This window comes from Pangasianodon hypophthalmus, chromosome 13 (assembly GCF_027358585.1).
Source record: "Pangasianodon hypophthalmus isolate fPanHyp1 chromosome 13, fPanHyp1.pri, whole genome shotgun sequence".
Classification (NCBI taxonomy): Eukaryota; Metazoa; Chordata; class Actinopteri; order Siluriformes; family Pangasiidae; genus Pangasianodon; species Pangasianodon hypophthalmus.
The window spans coordinates 14,524,535-14,551,701 of record NC_069722.1 but is presented as its reverse complement, the minus strand read 5'-3'; the positions used below and the strand labels follow the sequence as shown (position 1 = coordinate 14,551,701).

Sequence of the window (27,167 nt, the reverse complement as noted above, 5' to 3'; positions counted from 1 at the left end):
TACATGCGCATTTAAATATGCGTCTCATTTTTAAATGATAAAGTAGATCTCTTTTAGGATCATCTATTCGTTTTTTTTTAATTAATTCAAGGCAACTTTTTTCTAAAATGGAAGTATCTGGGGGAATTAACTCTTGACTACAAGGATGTTTAAGGAAGTCACACAGAGCACAATTGGGACTGTACAATGTTCTATTCCAGAAAGCTTCACATCTTACTCACTATTAGTCTGTGGCTAGGTCTCTGGAGTAAAATAAATCTTTTGTTCTAAAGCATTATAGTACAATTCCAGAGAAAAGTTTCAACTCTGGATCATCAATGATCAGTGAAAATGGGGGATGAAGAGGATATGTTTGCACTGTAGGATAGGAACAGAGACAACACTTTTTTAAGACCTGTCTGACTTGCATAGAGAGTAGAAACAGTGGCATTGGCATGTAAAATGTGAAATACACACTAGAACCTTCCCTGCGGATTTCTATGGGATGGAGCACTGCCGATGCAGCCTCTCCAGCGCTGAAATGGATGGATATGTTTTTATATTGAAGCAGCCTGGCCTTCAGACATGTTACAGATGGACAGATTATTCATCCCATCTAAGGGATAAACGTTATAGGCGCGTCAAGCTTGTAATTTTTGGATATTAGGTAATACATAGAAGAGAGATTAGGTTAATACAAAAAGAACAGGGAACCACATTTTTCTTCAACAGCATTCAATGTGAAAAGCCGACAACATGGAGGCTTCAGGAAGGATTCAATGAGGCTCATATAATAATAATAATAATAATCATAAAAAAAATTAAAAATGAGCAAGACTGCTGGCCTTACATAGCTAATATGTAGCAGATTACTCATCTGGCCATTGGGATAATATTATATATCAAATGTGATACAGTGAAATAAAATATCTTTAAGAAGAGAGGGGGGGAAAAAACACAAAAAAAAGCACAAAAATTCATTCTGAGAAAATGTTTTTCTTGTCAACAGTCTAGGCAGTAGTGTAGGCCCAATGTATCAATAACCCAATAATAACAGCACCATTGCCTATCACTTTATCAGTTTTCAGGGAATATTTGCCTCCTTTCCTGATATAGCAAGATACAGTACAGTATTTCACCACGGACTCAAGTTATATGTGGCTAAAATTGTTTATTATGGTGGTTTGAACCTGACGCCATGATACGTTGGTGTGCTCAAACCCAGGCCCAATTTATTCAGACTCCAAATACTGGACGTCAGCCCCTGCAGATGGCTTTGGTCTCATCGCTTTATTTACTTCCCACACGAGCCTCTCGCTTTTCTGGACCATTCTCAGAGAGATCACGCAGCTTCTCCTCCAATAAGGCAGCTGAGCCAGGGTGTGTGAACAGGATCCCCATCTCGAATCTGTAACAGATAGAGGCAAAGCAGGTTATAAATATATCAAGGCCTTAAATGCTCTATTCTCGGTTATGCCCTAATTAGGAAACATTGTAAAGATTCACACTTTGATAGCCAAACTTTAATCAATCAGTCGGTTTAATTTTTTAAGAGAAAAATGGAGCTGTATAGTTTTTAACTTGATTTAAATACAAATCAAGTAGGTTGATTTAGCACAGGCCCTGGTTACTACTAATGCATAATGATGTATATTAATCCTATTAAACATTTTAGTGGCAAAAGACTTTCACTGAGCATGCTTTTTGTATTTTAAACACCTTATAAATTTTGAATTACCCTAATTTAAATAGGCCCAGGTTTATAGGTTGCTTACCTTCAGCCTGGCAGCTATCTGACTATCGAATCATTTCTTAGAGAGATTATCAGGGTTGATGGATTTGGGATTGATTGAACCCGAGCATCGTAAAGACGGTCCTATGTTCATTCCAGGATTCCTATTAACAATCTGTTCATACTCTATATGGCTGTATACTGGAATGAGTTATAATCTCACTATCGGCTGTCGCCCACTAGAGGATGGAATCTGGTTCCTCTCAAGGTTTCTTCCTCAAAGTTGCCTCAGGGAGTTTTCCCCTTTCCACTGTCTCTGACTCTGGCTTGCTCTTTAAGGATCTACAAGCTGAGTTGGTCACAAAACTGCCTCATCTCATGTTAAAAGTGTTACACAATTAAATTTGAATTGAATTAAGACAAAGATTAAAGGATTGTTCAGCTCAGGTCACACTTTTTACGGTATTATCATCAGTCTCGGCTGATCAGATCACAAGCGAATAGCGGTAAATACAGGTCTGAAAAATATCAGCAATGAGAATTTTAACACCTTGGTGAAATTAAAACTAAGAATGTTTTCAATACTGCTTCATTAACAAACACGGCATGATATTACATTTTACATTTGGAAGCAGAAGATTTTTTGTTTGGCAGCCACCAGACGGCACTGTTAAAGCAAACCTCACACTGTTGTGCAGAATTGCTATCCTAAAGTCAGCCAGTGCACAAAATGGTCAGAAAGGATGTAAGTGAATCTCCAGACTTCAAACTCCTGGCTGTTGGACATGCTCAGGAAGCACAAAATGCACTGGCTAAGCACAATACAAACACACTGTTGCTATATATTTGATAATATATTTGAGTTTATAGCCTTGTGCATGGTTGTCAAGTTCATTAAAGCTGTGTTTTTAAAGAACTCTAAGCCTGACAGCACGTGCTCAAGCGCTCACTATGCAGTGATTTATGTACAAAACTCACATTTTATTTTGTCAGACCATAAACTACACTAGTTTAGTTTGGGGTCTCAGAAGTGCAATTTTAGAGGCAATACGAACAAGTAAAATAATGTTCCTTATACAAGAAAGCCACGTATACAGAGATTTCTTTCAAAGCAGACAGATTTAGGGAGTTGCGTCTTAATGGCTGGGAATCACAGTAACTAGGATTTGGAGGTTTCAAATAGTCTGTTTCCTAATGAAAGACCATCAGAGCTATGCATTGAAAATGAGACCACAATATTGCCTGAATAAACAGAGTGCCACAACGCATAACAAACGGAGACTGACACTGACACACACACGCACCATCATTCATAGATCATCATTCTTTAAAGAAATCTCTTTTCTCTCTCCACCCTACACTCACCCTTCATGTCAGTAGCGATGGCTCCAACTGTTCCTCCTTCCTCCTGGTGTGACAGACCACATGTTGCGCCGATCCTGGATCTTCTGGAAGACGTTAAAACTTCTTCTCCTTTCTTTCTTAAACTTCTTTACCTTCTTTACCTATTCATTTGAAATTTGGATATTATCATTTTCAAATCAGCATAATAAGTAATCAAGAGCTACAGGTAAATAAGCCTACAGGTAATACAGGTAAATAAGGTAAATACAGCAATAAGCTACAGGTAAAAACCTCACCTTTCCGCTGTCAAACTCTTCATCCCATTCGTCGATTACGGTGTCGTGTTTGGCATCACATGCGTCCTGCATGGCATCTCTACTGATGGCAGAGCGCTCTCCATCCCAACTCAGGACTGAACACAAACAGCAACAACATGAATATGAGCAACTGATGGTTCAGACAGCAGTGATAAACACAGCTTCTTGGGTGTACAGTAAAATGTCTTATCGCAGTGTTTCTCATCTTAGTCTTAGGTCTAACATGTTTAGAAGTTTTAGCATTATTTCTAAAATTCCTGCTTTAGTATGTTAGCTTACTGCTGAACACTTTATAAGCTGAATCAAGTACATTATAAAAAAAAAAAAAAAAAAAAAAAAAAAAAAAAAAAAAAAAAAAAAAAAAGGAACGAAAAACAAGCAGTACTTGATGCTAACGGTATAAAATCACTTCTTATTTGTCACATAATGCACTATTTTGGGTGTCAGCCGTGCTGTGAGGGTGAACATCTTTCTACCAGACAAATTTTATTCCCCATACATTCACTACACATTAAAGGAAAAATCCACCATAAATTATACCATTTATAATTACTATGCGATTTAACACGGGTTGACTTTTTTTTTTTTGGTTTAAATGTCTTTCACAGACATGCCGGTCTATTTTCATTTTGGTTAATGGTTTCCTTTATTACCCACAATGCCATTCCTTTATCCAATGATACTAGCGCTGGTGGGAGCAGGATGGCCCTTGGTCCATCTCTGGTTAAATCAACAGATGTATCAGCACATCAGATAATCTGTCCAGCTCTCGCACCTCGTCATCTGTACACTGTGCTCAAACAGCTCGAGTGCGAAAGCTTCAATTCTCATGCTAATACAGCCTTCAACACTGTCATGCTTGATATCTTATCTAATAATAGCTAACTAGCTGAGCCTAGCTGGTTGTCAGCCATCCCTCCTAACTCAAACTCAGCACAACTGCGTCATATACAGTAGCTGCACTGCATTCTGGAACTTGCAGTTCAACTTTTACTGTCTCCATTACTTCTATGTTAATTTCTCTTTTATATGATGTTGAACATTGCTTTTTTTTTTCCGCACTCACCAATTATTGGTTCTTTTAGGAGTTTGTAGAAGCTAACAGCATAACATGACAGTTATTACTTATTTCTGAGTGATATCCGACTATTAATTAGATTAATATCCCAATTCTCTCACAAACTCAAGTTCAGTGTATTTATAGCTACTAGAAAAATTACATATAAAGTAGCATCTTAGTTGTGCCATGAGTAAGCGGTTTCTTTTACTTAGTCACTGCGAATAAAAGGATTGTGTCTGGATTGCTACCGCAGGAAATCGTGTGCTTTTCATCCAGTGCTCTAAATCAGAAACTTGATGGGCAATGAATGAACAAGTGCCCTGAGGTCGATAGCATGTTTGTGCCAAGAGTAAGAAGTTTCATTTGCTTAATTTCTGGTATATAATTTAATTGTGTTTGAAAGGCTCATGCGACTTCACACACTAGATTCCCATCACTTTTCTAGTGAATGATACTGAATGATTTAAAAGATGTAAAAAAAAAAAAAAAAAAAAAAAAAAAAAAAAAAAAAAAAAAAAAAAGTAAGACGGTCTACGAAAAAAAAAAAAAAAAAAAAAAAAAAAAAAAAAAAACACATGCACGCGACAATACTAGAATGACCTCACCTGGAGTTCCGTATGCTTTATCGGAGGCGTTCTTAAGCAGTTCCTCGACTACACTAGAGCTCTTCTTGCCGTCCCAGGCTGCGGCAGCAGGACGAGACTCTTTCCCAGACGCCTGCCCTGAATCAGCAGCGGCTCTACTGCGCTTATAACCGTCCTGAACCTGGCTGTCCCAGACCACCACTGCAGCTGGGACAAGTGAACAGTAAGAGGCACAGCATTAGTATATGGAAATACTATAACCACTATTTAGTAGATGTTCCCTTAATTTATGAGACATTGTTAAACAAATATCAGGAATTTTGCCCTTTCCCATGTCAAAAAAAAAAAATAATTATATATATATATATATATATATATATATATATATATGCTAGGCTATATGCATTAGGCATGGCAAACATGATTGTCACCCTGGCTGTACTGGTGCACACTATTCTTGTGAGATTTTAACTCACAGAAATTGCTATAACCTCAGGCTGACATTGCCAACCTTCACAGTAGCAGCATTCATCTCAGGACCATCAGAGATAAACAGACTGCTGCTGACTCTGAGAGGTGCAATTAGTGTGTTTACCTTGTCTCTCCGTATTGGCACAGTATACAGGGCATGGTTTTTAATCATGATTGGTTTCTTAGTGCATTTGAATATTAAATTCCTTAGGCAAAGTTACTTTGGGCAAAGACAAATTAAACAAATGGGTTTGTGGTGCATTTCCCAGGAGAAATATGCTGTTGTCTGTTTCTCCTGGAACACCTAAGATTTCAGAATCCAGGTTACGTTTCTTTGACAAAGACATTTTTCAATGTGTTGCATAATGCTGGCCTGAAGGTGCCTGTACTGAGACGGAGTTACAGCGTTAATTAATGCCAAGAACTACCTCTAGCGGATAAAATACTAAGTTTATCTTGTGTTGAAGACGATAACTAGTGAGATAAATCAGTAACTATAATGAATCCTCCCCTAATCTAACTCATCATGCCCAAAGGCTCATGTGGACTGTATGTTCTGCACCCTACATTAGAGCAGATAGTCCTCACTGCAGAAGCATAGGGCCAGGGGTAGAGCTGGACCTGATCTAACTCCTCCTATAACCCTAACCCATGAGACACTCTACAACACACTCACTCATCAACATCACATTTTTATTGAGCCTGAAACACACAGTTGTCACCACCCTCTGGAATTTTTGGTTCGACTCCACCCAGGTGGGAGGAGCTTGATCAGGTCAGACTCCACCCTTTGGACTTTTGGCTCTGCAGTGAGGGGTACTTGGCATTACGGACGAGGGATATAATGGCTTTTTTGAATTTCTGCACTTTTGCAGGCCTGGAGTTTAAAGGCGCTCATGCTGCCACACAAGTTCGCGTAAAAACAGGTGAATGAAAACAACTTGTGAGACACATTTGTGGGAGCTGTATACAAAGCCACCGTCGGTACCTGTGCTGGGTTTGCAGGTCTTCTCCAACACCACATGGTTGGTCTGACTAAGTGGCTCGCCTCCAGCATTGTCCCCATGAGCATCCTCAGCCTCTCTCTGGTGCGCTTCTCTTTTCCTCTTCTTGGCTTTTTTCTTTGAGACACTTAAATCCAGTGACTCTGTGTCTATATGCTTCATCTCGGTCTTTCTATAAATGGGAGAGGGGCAAGAAAGTGTTGTATCATGCATGGTTTTAGAAAGCGTATTATGTTGGTTAGGGAAGTAAATATGTTGGGAATTACTGTACTGAAAACCACCAACCTTTCAGAAGACTCATGCTTGATGATGTTCTCATCCAGTTTCTCTTTGTGCTTTTTCTTTTTCTTTTTAATAGTGGAGTCATGATGGTTCTGTGGAGTCTCACACAACAATGGCTGAATTTGTTCTTGGGTCTGAGACGGTTTGGGCTCTGTGGGCTTTTGCTGTTTTGGCCTTTCTGAACTTTCATCTGGGTTTATTCTCCACGTCTCTCCGAGGCACCAGTCTTCTTCCTGACCTGATGGCTCCAGATGGGACTGCACGCCTTCTGTCTGAACCTTCATGCTGTTTGGCTCCTCCTCTCGCTTCCTTTTCTTGCGCTTTTTTACCTTTCTCGTTTCAGCTGTGAGCTCTGGCATGTCCTGCTGAGTTTTGGCAGGAAGCTCAGCAGCGGGGTTTTCCATTTCAGAATGGCGTCGCTTCTTTTTCTTCTTCTTCTTCTTCTTTAAGGTTGGACTGGTGAGTCCATCGGCAAACGCTGGAGCTGATTCTGTGGTTTTCTGGCTCTGGATTGGTCCGCAGTTGCTGGCAGGGCAGGGGAGGAGCCTGCTGACTGGTGAAGAAAGTGTGGGATTCATCAAGGAGGAGGAGGAGGAGGAGGAGGAGGGCTCCTTAAACAGGCTTGCATTTTTAAAGAGATGAGGTACATGCTGAGGCTGCTTGGCAGAGTGGAATGGAATCCTAAGAGAAGATAAATTACCAAAATAACATGGTGAGAAAAAGCACCACGTTCATCAAAATGATAAAAAATACTTCGCCAAAAACTCCAACATGCTGTAGGCATGAAATCGAGCTACACTGGGATACGGCAAACATCTGTATACACCAGTGTGTCATGGAGGAGCTTCAAATCAAATCTGTTCTAACAGTAACTGAGGTAATGTAAAAGATTACAGAATAAAGAATAACTGAAGTCTACTCAGGGGAAGGAAGAATGCTTACAGCAACCATTTCATGGTTGTTCCAAAATAAAGTGGTGAAAAGCAGATCATTATCGAAGACATCAACTGATGCACCCAGGATTCTATGCAGTATTATTACTCCGAATGGGGAAAAAAAAATGGCAGCGGAAACTAGTGAATTTGAGCTCGCATATAATTATGGTTGTGGTCTGCGTTCAAATAGACATACTATGGGTATTACTCACACACAAACAGCACGCAGTAAGCAGTACGTTAGCTCGAATATTTCCAGTACGCCAAAATATAGTAATTGGGCCAAATTTCCAATTATGCATCAGAGCTACTGATGTGATTGCCCAATGCAGTACGGTTATTTTATTTTCAAAATAAATGCCAGAAAATAATATTCAGTTAATCTATAACTGAAAAATACATGCCATACATAATGTTAACGTTTAGTTGTTTTGTTTTACAGGGATGTTTTGTTTTACGAGTTCTACAGGATCCAGGCTGGGAACTACTGCTATAAATGAAGTTCAAGTACACAATAATGCACAGGCATGATCACCTCAGAATGGAGCACATTGCTAGTTTCAGGTCTAATCCAACACACTGATCTAGTTAAATCAAGGCCTTTACATGTGGTTGATCTCCAGGAAATGGGTTGGGTGCCCAAGATATTCATTTAAGCGGTCTGAGAATAAGGTCACACAGTTCTACATGAAAAAGAAAAAGAAAAACAATCCACCCAGATGAGCATAAAAGGCAAGATAATAATACCTGTGGTTTTGGGAAGGTGAGGTGGGGGTCAGAGGGTGGAGTAGAGCTGAATGCGTAGGGTCACGGGACTGATGATGCAATGAAGAGGACGGAGCCTCAGTGCTGCGGCTGCTGTTGCTGCTGCTGCTGTTCGGGCTCCGGCTGGGACTGGGACTGGCCTGCAGTTATTGACATAAATAAAAACTTGGTGGTCGAAAAAAAAATAAAAAATAAAAAATGAACCATAGCCAAACAAATGTGACGAAGATAAAGGGATCAAAACATGGACGAGAAATCAGGAGCAAAACACAAAACAAAAATGAGGAGAGAAAAAAAAAATGGAAAGGGGGCGATGGCAGAGAAGAATTACAAATGGTTAGAAAGAAAGAATCTGAAAGCAAAGGAAGACAACGAAATTCTAAAATGGACAGTAGTGCCAACCTTGGACAACAGTATCGACACAAGAGAAGACACTTAAAGAGATTTACTGCTGCACAGCTGCGCAACCAAACAGAAGAACTCAGTCACAAATATCTGCTGGAAAAGAATGAAGGGGCAGGCAGCAGGCACAAGACAAATAAATATACAGTATATGGCTGAGCAGTAATGTGATCTAAAATGCTGTCACGGTATGAACCCTATTCCTGTTGCTAATGCTGTTCATATATAATACAGGGTGCCTGAAAAGTCAGGAAGCAACGAGACTAAAACTACATATGCTTAATTTTGCATTTATTAATTATTTACAGCATATGCTCTACATATTCACCCTTATGCTCTATGCATTTTCTCAGCTGCTGGATCATGTTTTTTGTGGACTTTCCTCAACATATTCAGATCGACGTATTTTGTTCACCATACTGCCATCGGTTCCTGACTTTTCAGAGACCCTGTAGACTAAATATTATTCTTTCAAAGCACTGAATTGCTTTACAATACAACTACATAATGTGTCATACTAACGCTGCCTTTTGTAATTTGTATAAATATTTGATAGGTATTTCATCCTAGCGAAAGAAAGCATGGTTTCTATAGTAGAGGTTTGGAAAATTCATTTTTTCTAAATGCTTAAACCAAGATAAAGCTTGGACGCCATTGAGGATTACATGTTAATTATAATGATTAGCATGCAAGTCATTCAGGGTGGAATTTTATAATTATATCAGTCTATGTGGAAAACAGGATCTTCTGAGGAGCGAATTTCTTAAAATGCTGTTCATCTTGCAAGTTTGTATTGTCAGGCTTTTGGCCATAAAACATTTGTTGCAGTATTCAGACCACATCGCTCAGCCCGGGCCAATCCCACAACTACTCTAAACATCTGGCTGTGGGAGAGAAGTGAGAGTGGCACTCACCTTCTTGGCAGACAGTGCCAGTCTCTTGGCAGGAGGGGGCGACATGGTGCTGGTTTGCTCGGATGCAATGTTGTTGAGGGCGGGAGGTTTCAGCTTGGCCGACTTCTGATCCTCAGCAGCAAGTCGCTCGGCGCTTTTAGCCGGAGAGGAGGTTCTGTTTACGATGCTCTTGGCAGGAGTAGCCACGTCTCCCACGGGAGCACTCCTGGTGCCAATCGATTCCTGAGGGTCAGAGGTGATGAGCTTTTTTTAAAAAATAATCTAACAAACAAACAAACAAACAAAAAAGCTTTTGTCTTGGGCTGTTGCCTGTTATAATTAACAGCTGCCATAGCAACATGCCTCTCTATATATAGATGTATACATATATTATATGGAGTATAATTTTTTAAAATTCTATTTAAATTAACAGCAACACAGAATATGTTCTGCAGTTTTTCCAAATGCATGTATTAAAGAAATGTTAATGCTTGTTCATTTAATTTAAATATAGCCTTTGAAAATTTGAAATTGACCGAATAGGTATATAGTCACACATTCTCTTAACCCAAATAATTATGTGAATTAACACAAACTTTTTTTTTTTTTTTTTTTAAATAAAGAGTCATCTTCTCCCAGGTTTTCTAGGACCCATAGTTTTATCCTCTCCTGATAGTTCCACTGCTGGTTATGAATATCGTCTTCGCACCTTCGGCATGTCTTTCAGCTTCGAGTTGTGGTGTTCTCTCTTCGCATGTGAAGCTGTTGCTGGAATCTGTCTAGCATCTTCCTTTTCACTTGACAAGTGTTTATGTGTGAGGTGGCTACGTGTTATGCTAGCGCTGCACTGTATACTGTATTCATACCGCCGACTGTCGAGCCTCCATGCAACTAATACATCTAGTAAAAATAGTTCCTACTGATGGCGAGACCGTGTCCTTGGTTCATGTTTGCAGTGTAGCAGGTGGCAGAACTCAGAATCGAGCTGCTCATCACAGCAAAGAGAGCTACAGTATATAAACCAATTGGAGTGTGTTATGTTTAAACAAACATATCAAGTGAAAGGTTCTGTTCTGATAGCCAACAGGGAACAGGAAGAAGAAAACGTGAAGCAAAAAAAATGGCGATGACCACTACATCAGCAACATACTCAAGTTACTTGTCCACAGGGCAACTACAATTAAAAATAGCCTGGAAAGATAATCTGCGTGTCCCAGACTCTGCTTGTAAATACTGAGATCTTGAGAACTGGGCTAATGTTTGTTTATATGACTGAAAGTCTGAAAAGATGCAGCTCCATAAACATATTTAAAAATCAGTGGATATGTATGAGCCACTCTAAAACAAATAGCTCAATCTCAGCAAAATGAAAGCCACGACAGCCAGTTCTAATCCTAACACCCTCCCGTTCGGTTAAATGTTTCCACGGAGCCGGGAGGAAGTGGAAATACCTTGGACTCAGATGAGGTGTCCGCTGACGAGGACTCTGATGCAAGGGACTTGAGTGAGGTAGACACTGCCAGGCTCCGCCCCTCGCCGCTGCTCCCCTTGTCCTGCTCAGACTTAGCGACGCCGTTGGAGGAGGCAGGAATGTTGGTGCGGTTCTGAGGCTGAGCAGGAGGCTTCTTCAGCTTCTTGATGGGCTCCTCGATGAGCGTTGGGCCCCCTGGCACCCTTGGTGTACCGTTAGCTAGTTTGGGCGATTGGATGCCTGAGCCGTTGCGGGCCACTGGCACGCCCAGCCCTCCGTCCACAGACTGGATCTTCCTCAGCTGAGCCGTGTCCACCTTCTGCAGAGAGAGAGGAAGGAAGAACAAAATCAAAATGTTACATTTAGACCAGGAATCAGCAATAATGTTACTGCTGTTAACTGGAAGGCCAACATGAAGTTGATTATTTTCCTAAAAGCAAACAGTGTTAGATTTCTCTTTCCACTGCAATTTGCCAGTTACGATTTTTCATTTGTTACTGAATACCACGTCATAATTTTAGCTGTTTATAATTACAGTTAAAGTTATTGAACATCCAAGAAACAACTTAGCTTCCGTGACGTTATAGTAGCTTAGTCGTTACCTCACCAGTCTCTGTTTTTATCTCTTATCTTTTATCTCTGCATCTATTTATGCAGCTTGTCATGCTACCATGAAACCAGAAAGTTCAAATTCCTTTATCCTGAATATTCTCGGGTGGTGGAAAACTTACTGATTGTTACACAGCGCTGACACCCATAACTCCTCACATAAACATTAAATAAACATCTCTTTACAAAAAACCCTCACCATATCAAAAATGAGATGTTTTTCTTTTTCAAATCCTTTTTTTAATATGTTTATTAGCCTTTGATTATGTAGAGCATCCACCATACAAGCATCTTTCAGTTGTTAATCTAGGTTCAAGGTTCATTATTTGTCACATACATGTGATGTAATGTAGTGAAATGTTTTTCCTTAGGGCCTCATCCCACAGTGCAACAATGATACAAAATAAAAACAGAATATAATATAATAAAAGAATCTAGAAAGGAAAACATATTGGAATGAACACATTACTGCAAGCCTGTGATTTGAATTACAGCCAGCACTACTGTTAGCTACTATTATAGAAATTTAATCAATTAATCAACAGAATTCAAAAGTGCTGTGGTAGGACGCTAGGATGTGTGTCTGCCATTTTGCACCTGACGCTGTAAAGACAGCTCTAACACATCCAAAGCTGATTTGCTAGAAGTTGATGCCACATTTTTGCAAATCAGAATTAACCAAGTTGAATTTGAAACATATTTGGCACAATAAATTTTAACTAGTACTAACGTAATCCACTGTGCAGTTTTAGCTAGCTATCGCTTAAACAAGAAAGTTTAAAAACAAACAAACAAAAAAAACTCCCACCCTAGAGTCATATTTTTGTATTTATATCAGTCTGCCATCTGCTGCTAGTATAGGTGGTAAGGAAGTACATGATAAGTCTTATTCTTTATATACTGTATATTGCAAAATTCTACTAGTCATAATGATGATCGTGTACCTTGGTGATCTGCGGAGAGGACAAAGGGCCGTTGAGTGGAATTTTCTTCAGCTGCTCAGGGGTCATGTTACTCCTTCCAGAATGCACCAAGTTCTGCTTTACACTTGAACTGTCTGTGTTCCTCTTTTCAGGAATCCTACAGCACAGAGGATCACAGTTAGCCTCAAATATCTCTTCTAACTGAACAGGTAGAGTCCCTGCCTGAGAGAAGACGGGCTTTGTTCTACCTCAGGTAAAAGAGGACGTAAGCCTGCTGATTGAGCACGACCTTGATGTTACTGGAATGTACCATCGAATCGTTCATCTGGTACCACTGCCCGTTGCTGGCCTAAGGATGAAGAATGGCATGGAGGAAAATTAGAAAATGCTGCACAGATGTGGGTTTTAGCAAATCTGAACTATTCAAATGAATGAATAGTCATCAATTCTCACTTCGCAATTAGCTATTAGGTGGTTGGCGAAATGTGGCAGCATGACATAGAAAGTCAAATGGTGAAAGAAAACAGAGCGAACAGGGACTTATTACTCTCGTGAAAATACGAGTCATAAAATGACTCATGTAATGAGATTGATCATTTTAAAGCTAATGAATAGGCTTTCAGTAATGCTGAAGATCAAGAATGAAAAGAAAAAAAAAAAAAAACACTCCAGCATTCAACAGCTTATGTGTTTACAAATCCATATGACACACACCTTTACATAACAGTAGTAGTGACCAGCATGACAGCTGTACCCAGAGTGCACCAGGACTGCATAAAGGCCATACATCACTGGGTCTCCTGAGTTTTGAGACATGTATGGACGAATGTTCAGGAACTCCGGGTAGCCAACATCCTGAGGGGGAAAAGGAATGACCAATAAAAATCACAAACTACGAAAAGTATTTAATGAATCCGAATGCAAACAGGGATTCTTGTTGGGATTCTGCTTACCTTGGTAATCTTTCCTCCGCTGAAGTTGGCAAAGCGTTTAAGGGAAAGCGTGAGCACGTTTGACGTCCGATGAACTGTGAATCGTTTTGTCGCCGGCACTTTCTTCTTACACCTAGAAAATTGCCAAATACCATTATTAAATCAACTAAAAGCCGAAAGATTTTTTTTTAATATCATTTTAGGCTTTTATTCCACGAGTACAACGAACACATTGGGAGGAGAAGGAAAAAAAACAAAAAAACTTAGAACAGACAACTCACTTGGCACACATGTAGGCATTCTCGCCGCTCAAAACATCCGGCTTGACAAACAGCTCCAGGGCACGAACGATATTGGCTGCTTGCTGACAGTGAAAACAAACACATACCCCGAGGGAATTTAAGAGGCGCTTCTTGAACTTCATTACGACATTATTACACAAAAAGAACATTAGGGCACATCTACAGGAAACTCACCCGAATCTCAACAGCTATGTCCAGGTAGGGGTCGTATGTATCTGACACACTTTTACAAATAGAACACTTGACTATACAGAGAGAGAGAGAGAGAGAGAGAGAACAAAATAAAAACAGAAAAATTTATCACTCATCACCTTATATCTGAAATATCTAATCTGCAAATAATGCAAGATTGCCTGAATCGCAATGAACTCTTGATATCATATACAGGGAGAATTTAAGCCTGTTTTTTCCTCTCTCCTTTTCACACTCATATTTAATCAGAGTTTACACAGCTTGTGCAAGAGCGTTGCTTCTATTTCATTTAACCAATTAATTTATTTCATTATTTTCATCTATGTTTAGTTTGTACATTTGATACACTAGGAAAAATTGCCCTTAATATTATAAACATATAAAGAAACAAATAGAATCACCAACTAATTAACTACTAATTAACTACTTACACACAGGTGCCAATATTACCAAGTAGAAAGTTCTAGCAGACAGAGTTGTGGGAGAAAAAAAGCATTTTACCACATGCTGGTGCATGCCAGTGGCGTGGACAGCTTGATGTATAAATGATAAACATGTAGAGGCTAAACTGGTACTTAACTGCACTCTACAGAAATGCTTGAATTTATAAGAAACCAGTTGAGTGGAAAAAAAACTGAATTAACTCATTTATATGAGCATTATTTAGTCACTTCAGTTCATTTGTTTTTTCCCCCCAACCATAGAGAACACAGTCCTGCTTTTTGGTTGTCTACTGGCTCACAAGTTCAACGTCTGTGGATTTACAGGTCACCTACATAAAGTCGGCACGAAGTAAAAGTGACCACAAACAAACACATATGAGTTTTTCACATCCCTCATCCTTTTTCTCCTTCAGTGCATTGGGTTTTCTGCCAGATGAATTTTATTCACATTGGGGCCGACTGCTGCTTTAGCTCCTGTATGGCTGTACCAAGGGCTCAAAAGTCGTAGACGACTCGGCTAAACTGCCCAGGTAAGGGTCGTATGTAGCTATGAAATATGTATTTATTGCCACCTCTGCTTGTAGGCATTCAAGTGTTGCTTACACTCGCACACACTGTGCTGAAGTTCTCCTGCCCTCAGTTCCTGTTTCTAATAAACATGATGATTTGAAAGTACATTCTAAACTTTTTCAGTCATCACATGAGTCATGACTTTTACTCAGGCCGGTTTACAGTAGAATGTCTGCATGAGTCTTCCTGTCTTGCAGCATGGAGATACCAATCATAGAGTCCTTTTCACTGGTAAAAACAGGAATTTTAGGGGGAGTTCCTCTCAGTGAGCCGGAAGACTTCATCATAACACAGTAAGTCAATTAAATGGGTGGACAAAGTGTGTTTCGCCATTCTACTGCTAGTCATCATGACGCAAAGAATTAATGGCTACCTTTCCTCTATAATTACAATACATAATTCAAATACATTTGATTTGTTTTATGAGCTTTATTATTCTTATAAGCTATTACAGATGGTAGTTATACCACCACCAGAGGAAATACAGACTATACCGTAGTAAAGAGATGTACAGATTTGCCTTTACAATACCATTTATTACAGTGATTCCACAGATGGTGAACATTTTATCGAAATTACCTTATCTTAGTTTATCATTAGTCATATATGATGAAAAATATTAAAGATTTTCTTTATTTACTTCCCCTAACTTCCGCTTTAAAGGGTTCAGGTACTACTCTACTATATTTGCCAGCATCTCCATACGATCCTATTGGAAATAAGGGCGTAAACCACATCATTGTGGGAGTTGTGTTTTACCTCTCGACCTCAGGTAACCCCCAAAGATCTGGTGAACCAGCGTGGTGGCCTGCGTCTGCCTGTCCAACCTGACAACCGAAGAACACCAAGTTCACTTCTGTGCATAAACAATCGAGTGAAAGCACCAAATGGACAGATTTATTTATTTTTTTTTGGTAATACCACATGAAAGGACAATGCTGGTGTGGGTCTTACTTTGGGTAACCATTAAGACAGGCTTTCTGCATGGCGTCGATGGTGTAGCGCAAAAACTCATGGGCGTCCTCCTGGCTGCCAAACCGGAAGTGGCGGGCAATTTCTGAAGCAAAAGCACATTGTGCATTAGGCTAAGCACAAATGAGCCATCAGATGTACAAGACACCAATAACAAAAAACTTAAATGATCAATGCTTTCATGGCATTAAAGTATTAAGGGGAAAGATTCTTGCATAATCTCAAGATCCATGGCTCAGAGAGAGAGAGAGAGAGAGAGAGAGAGAGAGAGAGAGAGAGAGAGAGAGAGAGAGAGAGAGAGGGGCAGAGAAAGAGAGAGAGAGAGGCGGGACCAGCCAGACGTTCACACGGAGTCGTAACATCTCAGAAAGGACATCAAGCTTATGACTAAACCCTTAATCACAGACCACAGTTAGTGAGAACTGTCCAACGTCTGTGTGCAAGCACACGCACACATTTCTTGATATGGCTGAGTCACTGAGGTGAATCATGCTTTTCTTGCAACCTAACCATAACATCAGCTTACAGCACATACACCTGTCATGTAGCACGGGCTACATTCTTACTTTTCAAATCACGGATAAATGACACAGGCTTGATGGCATTGCCGGTGTTGGCGAAGGCTTGGATGATATGGTTCTGCATGATGCAGATCATACAGAATCCTGTCTGGTGACCTAGTGAAGAAAAAAAGAAAGAAAAAAAAATAATCTGATTAACCCTATTCAATTCAAGTGACCCGTCAAACAGACTAATGACTAGAAGAATTATATTAAGAATAAAGATAATAACGTTGATAACAGTGGGCTGTGGATTTTCACTATTCTAACGATTTTTTTTTCATCTTTATGAGGAGAATTCTTTTTCTACATGAACACAAATGCTATTCTTAACCACAAGACACATCATAGCAAAAACAAATGGGGCACTATCTATTAAAGCAACAGTTCCTTTTTTTTATTTATAAGTAGTAGTAGGAAATTCTACCTGAGGAATATCAAACCTGCATGTCAAATCCTTTATGTAAATAGTAAATAAAGTAAATAACTATGGTATGTTTAAGTATGGTACGTTAAAATCTGTATATAATTACTAGGCACATAAAAGCACATATCATGTTAGTATAAACCTCCAGTTTACAGATGCCAAGGTTCACGTGCATACAGTACAGATTTATTTTAGCAAAATATTCCAACTATTCTCTTAGTCCCATACAATCAAATAAAATTTTGGCTACACCAGTAATATTATGCATTTAACTAGTACAATGTAGCTGTAAAAGTGAGAGCTGTGACTCGGTGTAAATCTCAGTTTGCGTGACTTACAGGAGCGGCTGTGCTCCTTGGACAGCAGGTAGTTGGCGAGCGGCGGCGTGTATGTGAGACACTGCACGGTGGAGTTCAGGAAGCACGTGTTGCCCAGGTTGTGGAGGCCCGCTCCCACCCGGTACACTCGCTCCCACTTCATGGAGAGTTTGTTCCCTGGAAAGAGCAGCTTCTGAGGTGCTGGGATGCCATCACCCTGACCTCCACTGAGGCCTTCAGAGCCTGCGGAAACACAGACGGTGTTAGGACATGTTTTACGATCTGTCTGCTGCAGTGTTATTTAGACCTCTTTAGCACAGAGTAACACACACAGGAGTTGATACATACATATTGTCATATTATGATGATAATGATACATACATTTTTGTTGTTTTGATCCTTGGCTTTATTACTCACTGGGTCCAAAACCTATATATATTTTTTTCTTTAAGCATGAGACTCTCCAAGTTATTTTTAGAAGATATCCTAGTTTCTATTCTGTTGCATGGAGTGGTGACTGTCTGACAAGAAATTATCATAGTGAACATATCAAATGTCATCCAGACCTACTTTTCCACACTTTTCTAAATTATATTACTAAAGTTTTCTAGAAATAACAGCACATTGTAACAGCGGTACCACACAGTGACCGTATTTCAAAATCTTCATGCTCATGCATGTTGTATACATCATAACTTATTAGCAATATATAGTACAGTTTTAATAACTTGTATTAATGAGTTCTAGTCTACCCTATCATATGCATATACACTAATCATAATAACTAACGAATCATGCTGTGGCGTGACCTCACCTTGCCTCTTGATTGGCGTGGGCTCGGCCGCTCTCTGCACCACACCATCGGTCTTGGGGTTCAGGATCACATACTTGGTCTTGAGTGTCTCCAGCTGGTAGCTGAAGCCTTTGGTAGCCGGCTCGAACTCGATCTTCTGCAGCAGCACCTTCTTGGCCGAGGACGAGAGCAGCTTATTTAGGTCTCCCTCATCGGTAGAGTCCTTTCGGCCCGGCTTCAGGGCCTCCTTCAGCTTGTCCACTATGGGCATTGCGCATCACTGAAAGATCACACACTGACAAGTTAATCTCTAACTTTCAGTTCAATTAATAACATAAAATATGACCATGTCTAATACCTTTATTTCATTTAATCACTGAGAAATAAGACTGGGCCTATTTTATAGGGATGGTGTAGGACTTGTATCATACCTTTTTGTTTTGCTGTTCTTTAGACATGCTTTAGAAAGGGTGATGTAACTGGAGTGCCGCTAGCAGGCATAAAGTCTGACTGTACCTTTACGGTTAGGTAAACTCACTGATAGCAACAAAAGCAACAGACCAGAACAACATACATTCATGTGTGTGAGTCGCTCTGACTACTCTGTAACAGTAATGCGCAGTCAGTGCTGTGTCAGGGCTGTCGGGATGGAAGCGGCGGGATTTCGGTAAGTATACATCATATGTCAGCTAATACACGGCAAGCGCCATCATGCCCCATCTTTAGGTACAAAAGAAGTCCGAATACACGGTGACAGACAGGAGCCACAGCCAAACAGAAGAAACAGAGAGCAACAGAGTGCAGACTAATACCGTAATAAGAAAAGAACAGATTTAGGACTGATGGAGATTTAGCTTTTTTCTTGCTGAACTGGTAAAGTCTGATTTATAGCTCTGCGAGCGTGTATCTGCGAGCACGTCAGGGCGACGTACACTAGTGAGCATGTCCACTAGGGCAGTATTATGCACTGCATGTAGCAAGTCAGGTCACAGCGTGGTCCTGAATGAGCAGAGTGCTATGAGATTACAGCAGAGCAGCCATTTCCCCTTCAACCTGAGGGTATATTTTAGATTAGCTAACTAACATGAATATAAAGACACCATTTTTCTTATTAGTCTTGCCATCTATGAGACAAGATCTTAATATATTAAAGGTGCTTTACATCAATAAATCTGGGTAAAGTGTCAGCCTGTACCCACTCTGCAGTATGTGTCATTGGAATGCACTTTACATTAGCTTCTCGCCTCCAACGATACAAACACGTTTAAGGGAAATGTCTTGTGGGGACACAGGGGTGATCTGCAGTGTGCTAGAAAACACAGGCTTACTCATCATCAGCTGTGCTGCTGACGCACACCAGCAGGCCGCACATGCATCAAAGCACACAAGGACAGCCTAACCTTCACACACTCTTCCAGATGCACGATCGCCGCACTGGGCCACCATCTAATAGCACAGCTGAGTTCTACCATGCAACGACTCTAAGATTTTCTTCTCTTTGTCAGCACTTGGCTTCAGCTGACGGGATCAAATACCATCGAGTGTACACCCTGAACACTTTTAATCCAATCAAGGTTTTAAACCGGACTCCAGAAAGATCAGTTTGCCCAAATATTGACAAATCAATATTTGTCCAATAGGTGAAAAGTACACATGCGCTATAGTACAAAATCAGAAGTGTGCTGTAGGGCAGTTGGATATGGAAGACTGGAAAAAGTGTTGCCTGGTCTTTTTTTCAATCTTAAAGTGCTCAGTTTTGGTCAGCCTGTGTCCAGTGTAACTGCAGATTCCTGTTCTTGGCTGACCGGAGTGGAAGCAGATGTGATCGTTTGCTGTTGTAACCCGTCCGCCTCCAATTGTGACGTGTTGTGCTTTTCTGCTCACCACAGTTGTAAAGAGTGGCTATTTGAGTTACCATAACCTTCCTGACTGCTGTTCTCAGTCCTCTTTCATCAACAAGGAGTTTCCGCCCACAGAACTGCTGCTCACTGGATGTTTTTTTGTTTTTGCACCATTCCGTGTACACTCTAGAGAGTCTTGTGTGAGAAAATTCCAGATCAGCAGTTTCTGAAATAATCAAACCAACCCATCTGGCACCAGCAACCACAGTAAAAGTCACCGAGATCACATTTTTTCCCCAGTTCTTTTGTCTGACATGAACTGAAACTCTTGACCTGTATCTGCATGATTTTATGCACTGCCCCGCTGCCACATGATTGGATGATGGATAACGACATGAATTCATTATCTGACCTGTAGTGGGGGAGATGCCGACTGTCTCTTGTGTACATGACAACAACAAAGGCGAAATGTTGTCCATCATGTACGTTTTGCTCCAAACTCATGTTTATTCATGAGACACTGGTCTCTGCTTTGTGAGTATAATGTTTGATGGTTAAAAAAAAAATGGCCCAGCACAATGAAACCCGACAAATTTGTTAATATATCTCTCACATTTATCATCGGTTAGGACTTTATAAAGGTCCTTTATAATGTGTAAAATAAAATCGGATAATTCTTTGAATAACATCTTTGTTGCTTATAAAATTCACATATTTATAAAAAATAAATAAATAAATAAATAAATAAATAAACACTCATGCTAGTTTAGATGTAACTGGGATTACTTTTTCCTGTATTGCTCAAGGGTTGGAAAAATGGAGGAAAAATTTTTTTTTTTAATTTAAAAAAAAAAAAAAAAAAAAACACAGATCAGCCTTTTGCGAATAAGATTGAAGGCCCTGATTTACAGTGAAATGTAAAATTGAAAAGTAAAAGAAATTCCTTGCATTTTATTCTAATAGTGAAAGCGGAGTGAAGAAATAAAGGGCTGAATGTGATAGAGATGTTCACATTGCAGTTACTATAATTCGTGGCAACACTGCCCTGAAAACGTGTCTCGCATTGCCTTTTCCTCTAACAAAAGAGTTGCACATGCTTTTTGGCTCAGGTTTCTGAGGCTTGTGAGTTTGTGTAAGCTATCTGTCGAACTTGACACAAAGAGAAATTAATCACTGCCAGAAGCAAATTACGGTTTTTTTATGCAATACTTCGAAATCCTTCCTCATTCAGGTTAATTGGCTTTTTCTCCAGCGAGTCTGTTCACGTTCTGTCTGACTGCTCCTGGCCTGTGAGCTGCCTACTGCGAGAGAAATCAATCCTCTTTCCCGGTGTTCAGTAAAACAATAAACTCTTAACTGCGTGTAAAGGATTTATTTGTTCATATCTGGTGGAATTTGACCAACTGATATCGTGTGGGTAGAAACAGACAACTGATTGAAGTATTTTAATATCTGACACGATTTCAGACAGAACCGGTTTATACAATATATCCAATATCTTCCAATAATTATATCCTTATTCTATTTATTTTATTTTATTTGCACAGTTAAACCAAATTCCAAGAGGCTTCAAATTCATTATTAATGTGAATCACTACCTTTACCTAAGATATAAATTAGTGGTATTGTACACCCTACATAGTAGTGTACTCCTACTGAGACTCCACCACCAGAAAAACAAACAAACAAACAAATAAATAAAATTTCAGGCAGTGGTAAATATGAATGTAAAAAACTGAATCAGAACATTATGAAATCTTGTGCATGGGCTTTAATGTTAAACGGAGCCCAGTACACAAACGATTAGGTTTAGGTTCATTCTGTTCACCAGCTTTTAACTCCTGTCTTATTTCTGGTCAACTTTAGACTGACTACATGAGTTCAAAATCATCCATCCATATTAAACAAATAAGACTAAATGCCAGGTTTTTGCTATTTAAAGTTGACCTTTTTCTGCTGTCGGCTCCCTACTTGTATACACATCAGTCTGACAAGTTGAACTTCTACAGTACAATGACAAGATCAATGATGTTTTTTAATAACTCAGATAACACTGTTATACCAAAATAGCACTACTGGTGTTATCCACGCAGAAACACAGTCTTTGTATCTGTGACATAATGCTGATTTGATCCATCTATGTGCCACTACGCCTGAATTCAATTTTTAAATATGTAACGGAAAAATATTAAAATTTAAATGAAGTAGTACTTGTATACCTAAAAATAAGTTCTATGACGCCTGTCCTAGGTCTTACTCTAATGACTTGAACTGTAGACGCAAACACAAGCATGAACGTCACCCTGCTGCTAAGCAAGTAATGGAGTTTGAGTGGCGCTACTATTTAACTATTAAGCAATTCAGTTATTGCATAAATATACAAATAATCATAATCACAATCCCTAGCCAGGCACAAAACATATGGTTCCACAATTGCCTGAAACACAGCATCACAGATTAACACAACGTGTTGAGATGTTGGGAGGTGCGCAAGTTTCCTCTGTGAGCCATGCTTACCCATGATCCCTTTCTCTGTGCTGTCACACAGATAGAGAAGTATAAATCGGCTTCAGGACATTCATGTCTGGCTCAACATTTTATTTGTAACAGCTATAGTTTTGAATTTGCAGTATGTTTTCAGGTATTTATTAAACTTTTACACGATGGACTGTCGTCCCCTCCACGGTGTATCCCTGCTTTGCACTCGGGTGTTCCTGGGATAGGCTTTGGATCCATGGATACAGAAAGAATATCATTTCTCTTATTATTTGTTAATACTTCTGTGCCCTCACACGCAAAAGGAATATGTACATATGCCTGCATACATGCGCTTGCATGATGTGCTCAGCTACACATATACTTTATTGGCATAACATACACATACACTAGGTAAGAACGTCAGCAAAACCGCTCAATTATGGCATATTGTTGAGCCAAAACACGACAGGAATTTCATTAACAAACGTTTATCCTACTCCTCAATGTAAGGCTAAGAAATCTGCTACAATAACTTCTAGTTTCTGCTGTGAGCTCTAAGTATTTCCCCCTGATATTAGTCTTCACGAATTCCCACCCACCAGGTTGGTCTTCTCTATCATACAACATCTACCAAACCGGGAGGCTGAAGGCTAACATGTACTTCCTCTGAGACATGTGAATTCAGCCATCCACATCTTTTTAAACTGCTGCTCATGCTGCATCACAGGGCAGCGTAACTAACACACACACACACACACACACACACACACACACACACACACACAGAGAAAAGCACTATCCAGCCCCTTCTGCATGCACGAGCTCACAGACGCCCATGATTTGCTAGCGCCACTGTGATGGATAAGAGAGAGAGTGAGTATGCCATCCTTCCCAATTTTGCTCTCTTGGACTCCACATTGTTGGGATTCGAACTTTCATTTTTATCATGTTTTTGTAGGAATTCTAAATAACTTTATGGTTAACAGTTCAAAAAAAAGAAAAAAAAAAGAAAATGCAATAGGAATGCATTTTCCTCCTGGGAAATGAATCTTTTCGGCCCTTCTCCCCTTCTCCGATTACAACCACACCCTCAAGAACAGCGTAAGGCTGTGATTGGACAGTGGCTGCATTTCAGTGAGGCACATCTGCAAAACATTAATGACAATGCAATGCGGAATTCCAGTCACTTACTTTTCGTGCATAGTATAAGTACTCACAAAAGTGCACACTTTTGAGTGTGTAGCAAAAGAGTATGGAAGTACTGGGACATACTAACATTGTCATGTAATGTAAGAGAGCGTTGTTGCCTGGAAGAGAACACTGCCACTGGAAAAACTCCTCACTGCATTTCAACTTTTCTTCAATCATTATTCTTTATATAATTTATACTATATAATTTAATTTACCATTCCCTTGATTTATTTTTCCAAATAAATCCTTAAATTCAGCAAAGCAAACCGTCACAAAACACCTCCTCCTTCGCGCAAGGAGTCGATGGATCCACACGAAAATCTACCGGAAATACTAGAGCATCCAGGTAAATTTGGGATACTCATTTCAATATACTACCGTTTGGGACACACCAATTCTAATCTCGGATATTTAAAAAAAATTTATCAATAATAAAAAAATAAAATAAAAAAGCAGTGTGGACTGCTTTTAAAGGTGGATAACATTCACTTGACACAAAATCAGTACTGAAATCGTAAAAACGAATCCCTTGATGATTAATGAAAAACAAAGAGACCAAGCCACACAAGAGCAAGACAGCAGAAGACAGAAGGTTTTGCTTTTCAGTGCGTCACATTGTCCACATGTCATTATGAAAAGGAATGCAGGTAGCACTTTTTTTTTTTTTCACCTGTGTGATTGCTTTATGATTTGGCACGGAATCGTCTCCGTATCCACCACCATCTGATTTTCTGTATTATTTCACTAGTGTGAGGTTGATGAGTGTGTTTGTGTCACTTAGGCTACGTCCATATTAATCCGCATAAATCTGAAAACGCATCTTTTGCTCTAGGTTTTGGTCCACACTGTGGTCCACACTGACAGCATTTTTGTTCGGCGAAAACGGAGCTTTTCGAAATCGTGGATCAGTCTGAAAACGCCGTTTTTGCGTTGTAGTGTGGACTGAGAAAACGGAGCTATTCAAAAACAATGTTTGTTTTGAGTTGAATGCGTCACATGACTAAAAATAAGTCATGTGACGCATTCAACTCAAAACAAACAAGATGGTGGACGATGTTGTACCGCAGTTGTTGTGCCTGCCATCCAGGTTGATAGAGTTATTAAAGATTAATGTCACTTTGTACAACCTTCAGATTACATTTTAAAATAACCACCTGACAGAAATGACTTAGGCCAACGTTTTTTACGTTTTCACACATGCTCAGTATAGAGACATAAGCGTTTTCAGACATTTCGGTGTAAACAAGCAATTTCTGGAAAACGTTTGAAAACGTCAGTGTAGCCAGACAGCGTTTTAAAACCAAAACGCCATTCTCAGATCTATCCGTAACAATCTTGGACGTAGCCATAGACGACCACAAGGATGGCCATCCTCAGTGTTGTGATGAAATAAGCTCACACCCCAGTTCCAATTGACACCAATGTCCTCCACTCACTTCTATTACTTTCTGTTCCCAGATCCAGACTTAAAACACGAGGTGATCGGTCCGAAACTCTGGAACAATCTACCGCTCCATATCAGATTAACTCCTTCTGTTTCAGTTTCAAGTCTGCTCTGAAGATATTTATTCTCTCTGGCGTTCGATATTCCATGAACATTGGTTTCATCACTGTTTTACTACTGTATTTGCTTTACTTTGTTGTCTGTTTTGTTTTTCTTTTTGTATTTTTCATAGTTTTATTCTTTGTACAGCACTTTGGCCAACCTTGGTTGTTTTTAAATGTGCTTTATAAATAAACATTGATTAATCAATTGATTGATTCTATATTCAACCCTCACCATTTTTTTTTTTTTTTGCAATAATACACTCGTAATCAAACAAGACTTTTGCTTAAATTCAGAATTAATCAAAATATGAGATAATACAGATTTCATATCATAAGTCTGGCACATTTTCAGGCCAGTCACTGGAGCTGCTCTTTAAAGAGCACGTGCTAACAAACCGAGGCCTTCTGCCAAATGGCGAGCAGAAATGCTAGCAGTCCACATGACAGCTGCTGTAAACATTACATAACACCAGGAGTGGACTCAGAACTGCACGTCTGGAAAAAAAAAAAAAAAAACTCACTAATAAATATTAATAAATAGTAATTTCCAGCTGTTGTGTAGCTGGATATAGAGCCTGGCCACGTAGAGAACTTAACTGTCCTGCTAGCATTACATCCTGTCAGCCTTTAGCATTCAGCTCAAAACACAACAACATAACACACGCCTCATGACACTAAACAAGTCCATTTTATGGAGTTACATTTAGATAATTTAGTAGTTATGTCTTCCAAACTACCGAGCTAACACACACACCCTCTCACACACTCTCTCTCTCACACACACACACACACACACTAGTAGAGCATGTGCTGGTCAATAAGACACACAGCTGTAGCTGTAGCTAGCTATTTATTCAAGACTGGAGCACAAACATATTAACATAAATGTGTATAGAAATTCATAACGGCTTCAGGTCAGAAATAAATCTAAAAACCCATGAAGACACTCGAGTTAAAAACACGACTAGTTTGCAGTAGTGCTAGCTAACACGCTGGTAACGCAGTATGCCACGCGCTAAGCTAACTAGTTAGCACTGAATAAAGCATACGGCAATGTTTTTTTTTAATTTATTTGTTTTTTAGTGTGTGTGTTTGGAAAATAATGGCAAGACTGTAGCACAGAGAGCTTGCCAGGTCAGCTTTATCCCAGCATGTAGCCTAGTAAAGGCGCGCTAAGCCGCTAGCTCTTGCTATCTCGTGGCTAACGCTAGCTCCAGGAGCCGCACACGGAGCAGCGGCTCTACAACATGGCACCGAGCAGCGTGCCGCAAACATCAGCGCAGTCAAACAGCTCCTGAATCGGAGAGGCCTGAAGGCCTGAGTGTGTTCAGTACATTGTTACCTGCTGCACAGACACAAGGTGACACTGTAGAAGTTCACTGCTGCTGCTAATGAGCAGACTTCCTGCTCCACTGTTCACTGCTACAGGACTAACACTGCGCTTCACACTGCTGCAGCACCATCACCGCCCTCTGCTCTCCACACACACACACACACACACACAATCCCAGAACATACTATCAAACCCGTCCACACAGCTTTACCACGCACACAATCATACAATCCACATACCCGTACACGAACTGTCAGGACGCGGTAATCTAGTTCTCTACTGAAGAGCTTCAGATGCCGCGAAGTCCTTCATTTTGTTCCATTCTCTCTCTCCCGTGCTGCATTACCGGAGGGCGTGGCCACGGATAACGGACATGATCGTACACCAATCGGCTGCGCGCAAAGGACTGACGACACATTTCATTCACATCGCAAACATCCAATCAGGAGGCTCAGAAACATGTCCTTCTACCAACCGCTTTAATCACGTTTTGTTGT

At 39.9% G+C, this 27,167-nt stretch overlaps 1 protein-coding gene across 3 annotated transcripts; it reads right to left on the bottom strand.

Moving 5' to 3' along the window:
• Window positions 1-66: 66 nt before the first annotated feature.
• usp36 (ubiquitin specific peptidase 36) lies at window positions 67-27,052 on the bottom strand. Of its 3 annotated transcripts, XM_026916095.3 has the most exons (22): window positions 26,910-27,025; window positions 26,680-26,809; window positions 18,301-18,559; window positions 17,508-17,729; window positions 16,749-16,859; window positions 16,165-16,267; window positions 15,970-16,037; window positions 14,180-14,250; window positions 13,985-14,067; window positions 13,725-13,836; window positions 13,486-13,626; window positions 13,020-13,120; window positions 12,793-12,928; window positions 11,220-11,558; window positions 9,790-10,011; window positions 8,456-8,613; window positions 6,777-7,454; window positions 6,476-6,663; window positions 5,038-5,223; window positions 3,352-3,467; window positions 3,077-3,216; window positions 67-1,387 (listed from the first exon to the last, which is right to left on the bottom strand). In XM_026916095.3, exons 3-21 carry the CDS (start codon window positions 18,548-18,550, stop codon window positions 3,085-3,087), a joined length of 3,417 nt encoding a protein of 1,138 aa, XP_026771896.3. In that variant the 5' UTR covers window positions 18,551-18,559; window positions 26,680-26,809; window positions 26,910-27,025; the 3' UTR covers window positions 67-1,387; window positions 3,077-3,084. The 3 variants fall into 3 exon arrangements, with proteins under 3 accessions (XP_026771896.3, XP_026771895.3, XP_026771898.3); XM_026916094.3 differs by lacking the exon at window positions 26,680-26,809 and having other exon boundaries at window positions 26,910-27,052; XM_026916097.3 differs by lacking the exons at window positions 26,680-26,809; window positions 26,910-27,025 and adding an exon at window positions 18,711-20,843.
• Between the last annotated feature and the right edge of the window lie 115 nt (window positions 27,053-27,167).

What these genes read in the sequence shown, in the direction of transcription:
- usp36 (XM_026916094.3), bottom strand. Translation starts at nt 18,550, where the DNA reads ATGCCCATAGTGGACAAGCTGAAGGAGGCCCTGAAGCCGGGCCGAAAG. An exon ending in TCACCTTCCCAAAACCACAG is followed by an intron (nt 7,455 to 8,455) that starts GTATTATTATCT and finishes ATCTTCTCTTAG; the next exon opens with GATTCCATTCCACTCTGCCA. An exon ending in AAGCATGAGTCTTCTGAAAG is followed by an intron (nt 6,664 to 6,776) that starts GTTGGTGGTTTT and finishes TCCCATTTATAG; the next exon opens with AAAGACCGAGATGAAGCATA.